Genomic DNA, 3,649 nt, shown 5'->3' with positions numbered 1-3,649 from the left:
CTTCCCTGCCACTGAGAAATCCTATAAATGTGATGCATGTGAGAAAATCTTCCATCAGAGCTCAGCCCTTTCTAGACATCAGAGAATTCATACTAGGGAGAAACCCTACAAATGTAAAGAATGTGAAAAATCTTTCAGTCAGAGTTCAAGTCTTAGTCGACATAAAAGAATACACACTAGAGAAAAACCCTATAAATGTGAAGCATCTGATAAATCCTGTGAGGCGTCTGACAAATCCTGTAGTCAGAGCTTAGACATAATTCAGCATAAGAGGATTCACACTAGAGCAAAATCTTATAAATGTAGCAATTGTGAAAGAGTCTTCAGTCGTAGTGTACACCTCACTCAGCATCAGAGAGTTCACAGAGAGATGCCTTGTAAGTGTACTGTGTGTGGCAGTGACTTCTGTCATACCTCACACTTAGCTGAACATCAGAAGGTCCATTGTGAAGAGAAGTCCTATGAATACAACGAATGTGGGTTGACATTTATTAAGCATCAAGGAATTCGTCTCAGAGAAAAGCCCTATACATGTAATGAATGTGGAAAAGACTTCAGATTGAATTCCCATCTTATTCAGCATCAAAGAATTCACACAGGAGAGAAACCACATGAATGTAATGAATGTGGAAAAGCTTTCAGTCAAACCTCATGCCTTATTCAGCATCACAAAATTCATAGGAAAGAGAAATCCTATGAGTGTAATGATTATCAGGATAATTTCAACCATAGCTCAGATCTTGTCCTGCAACAGGAAGTGCTCACCAGAGAAAAAGCCTTTGATTGTGATGTGTGGGAAAAGAACCTCAGTCAGAGAGCACACCTCGTCCACCATCAAGGAATTCATACCAAAGAGAAACCTTGTGAATGTAATGAACGTGGAGAGACATTTAGTCAAGTTCAGGCCTCATTCAGCATCTGAGAGTTCACACCAGGGAGAAATCATGTGTGTCCTGAATGTGGTAAAGGATTCTGTCCCAGCTCAACCTTTATTCATCATTGGGGAATTCACACCAGAGAGAAACCTTCTGAATGTGATGAACGTTGGAAAGCTATTAGTCCGTGTTAAACTCTTTACACCTGCAAACCCATACCAATGAGAGAACCTACAAATACGTTGAAGGTGGTAGATGCTTCATGCTATTTTCATACCTTAGTCACCATTGGAGAATTCATACTGGAATAAAATTCTATAAATGTGATGCATGTGAGAATATCTTCCATCAGAGTTCAGCCCTTTCTAGACATCAGAGAATTCATACTAGAGAGAAACTCTACATATGTAAAGAATGTGAAAAATCTTTCAGTCAGAATTCAAGTCTTAGTCGACATAAAAGAATACACGCTAGAGAGAAACCCTATAAACGTGAAAAAGCCTTCAGTCAAAGAAACTACTTGGTGAGCATCCAATTCATTTCATGCCGAATACCTATGAATGTAATAAATGTGTATGTGTGGGAGGATTCAGCCATATTCCAACCCTCATTCAGCAAAGAATTCATACCCAAGAGAAGTCATTTGGGTATATAGTAAATGACAAGTCTAGGAGTTCAAGTCTTTTTTCATCATCAGAATATCCACACCAGACAGGAATTTGATATAATGCAAGTGGAAACATTTAGCACCATATTTCAGGCTTTATTCAACATCAAAATATTGAAGGGAAAATTATTATTTGCATATGAAATCGTTAATATATAGTCCCAGTCTTTTTCATTGCAGAAGAATCTAGTCAGAGGAGTGACTTGGTGAATGCAGTTCTGTTTTCTCGTGGCATTCTTTCATTTAATAGGTGTTATAAGTAGGTATGTATGCTTTATTTATGGAACTCATTTAAGCTATTTTTATTTTTATTTTTATTTTTTTTTGTGGTACGCGGGCCTCTCACTGTTGTGACCTATCCCGTTGCGGAGCACAGGCTCCGGACGCACAGGCTCAGCAGCCGTGGCTCATGGGCCCAGCCGCTCCGCGGCATGTGGGATCTTCCCGGACTGGGGCACGAACCCGTATCCCCTGCATCGGCAGACGGGCTCTCAACCACTGCGCCACCAGGGAAGCCCCTAAGCTATTTTTATTTTAATGTGGCCTATAAACACTTTTATTTTTCCTGAAGTTGGTTCTTATTGTTCACAGCTTCCCTAACATATATTGATACACCAATGTTAAAACATGTCAACTTCTGGAAAGTTTCTCATTTAGCTTTTTCTGCTGTTCTCAGTCAAAGTTCTCTCCAAAACAGACTCTTAGGCCTTCTGTTTTCTGAGGACCCTATTTCTTTCCAGCCGTAACATTTGGATTCCTGTTGATTTCTCCATTCTCTTAAGCACCTTCAATGATGGTTTCCTGGTTTTAAGCTTTACACCAGCAGGTATGCCACCCCTATTTGCTTTTTTGGTGTCTTCTGTCCTAATGCAAATTATCTTCCTTTAAAAGAAATGGATTTACACACCCTGTCCATCCATGAGTATGAAGGATTCTGTTACCCCTGAGTTTGTGGCAGGCAGCTAAACATTTTCAAGTGACACCCAAGTTCTTAGCTGTGTTAACATGCACAGCCTTCTAAAAGAGATGAAAAAGACCTTAGGAAGCCAGCAAGACTGATGGTAGCCTAGCTGTATTCAGCGCCTATTCTGCATGTCTAAGTTCAGAATTATTTTATATATGTCCATTGAAGGCCAGCAGTATGCTCAAGTCTGCTTTTGATAGGGTAAAACGTAAAGAACATATACTAAGAAATCAGAGATCTTCGTAAGGGAATGCTGCCTTCCATCAAAGGTATTGCTCTTCTTGTGTAATATCTTTAGAGAGAGTATATTTCAAGAATGGCAGATATACCTGTAAAATTTAACCATTACAGTTTTTCATTATCTGTTTTTAATTGTTTACACGTCATCATATTTTTTGTATTTTACTAGCGTCTGCAGGCCATATAACATTTTTTTTTGATTGATGAAACTGAGCACAGATGTTGGCTCCAGAGTTCAGTGTCACTGTCATAACACCTAGCAAGAGTTCATGATTCTTTAGATGATGTCAAAGCATTCTATTGTATTTTTCCATCTTAAGCGTCAAAATATTTTGTGAATAAGACAAGTGTTATTTAAAATTCTAGTTGTCGTTCCAGCGATTGAGGCTTTCATAATTCATATGTTAAAATATTCTCTAGGGATCCTTAACAAATATATAAAAATTCATTGCTTACTCTGTAAGCCTCTTATGGCTAATAACCTCTAGGGTAGTTCTACCACAGTATTTTACCTCTTAGCCATCAGCAAGCATAGGATCTCATCAGGACACGGTAGGGACCTAAATGAATTGATCTAAATGTAAAAGCATACGAAAAATGCATGTTTTCGTTTTCCTGTCTATGACCATATATACCCTTCGGATAGAGACCACGGGTAATCACCTCCAGTGATTATGAAACAGGATTAAGTAATCTCGAAATAGCAGAAAATGTAAAAATCACATGTATGCATTTGGTTTAGGAATGTGCTTTTGTACTTCCACTTGAATAAAGGTGTGTTTGGTACTCTGAGAATCTGTTTCAAATAAAATCTGAAGTCCTCAGCCAGAAGCATTTGGGAATCTTAGAATCACCTTCCTGGCTGCAACTCAGTTCCTTCTAGAAACCTGCTTCACAGCAGGA

The 3,649-nt window shown here is 38.7% G+C and overlaps 1 protein-coding gene across 1 annotated transcript in view; it reads left to right on the top strand.

Annotated features, from left to right (window-relative positions):
• Window positions 1-922, top strand: part of LOC103091171 (zinc finger protein 655-like) — a 1,932-nt gene extending 1,010 nt beyond the window's left edge. The window contains exons 2-3 of the mRNA XM_007468906.1: window positions 17-449; window positions 516-922. Coding sequence (XP_007468968.1) covers window positions 17-449; window positions 516-922 — 840 coding nt within the window. The remainder of the gene's footprint in view (window positions 1-16; window positions 450-515) is intronic.
• The last annotated feature ends 2,727 nt before the right edge of the window (window positions 923-3,649 follow it).

The sequence above is a fragment of the Lipotes vexillifer genome, unplaced genomic scaffold (assembly GCF_000442215.2).
Source record: "Lipotes vexillifer unplaced genomic scaffold, Lipotes_vexillifer_v1.1 scaffold12, whole genome shotgun sequence".
Lineage (NCBI taxonomy): Eukaryota > Metazoa > Chordata > Mammalia > Artiodactyla > Lipotidae > Lipotes > Lipotes vexillifer.
The sequence above is the reverse complement of the archived record's forward strand: the minus strand, read 5'-3'. Positions and strand labels throughout refer to the sequence as shown.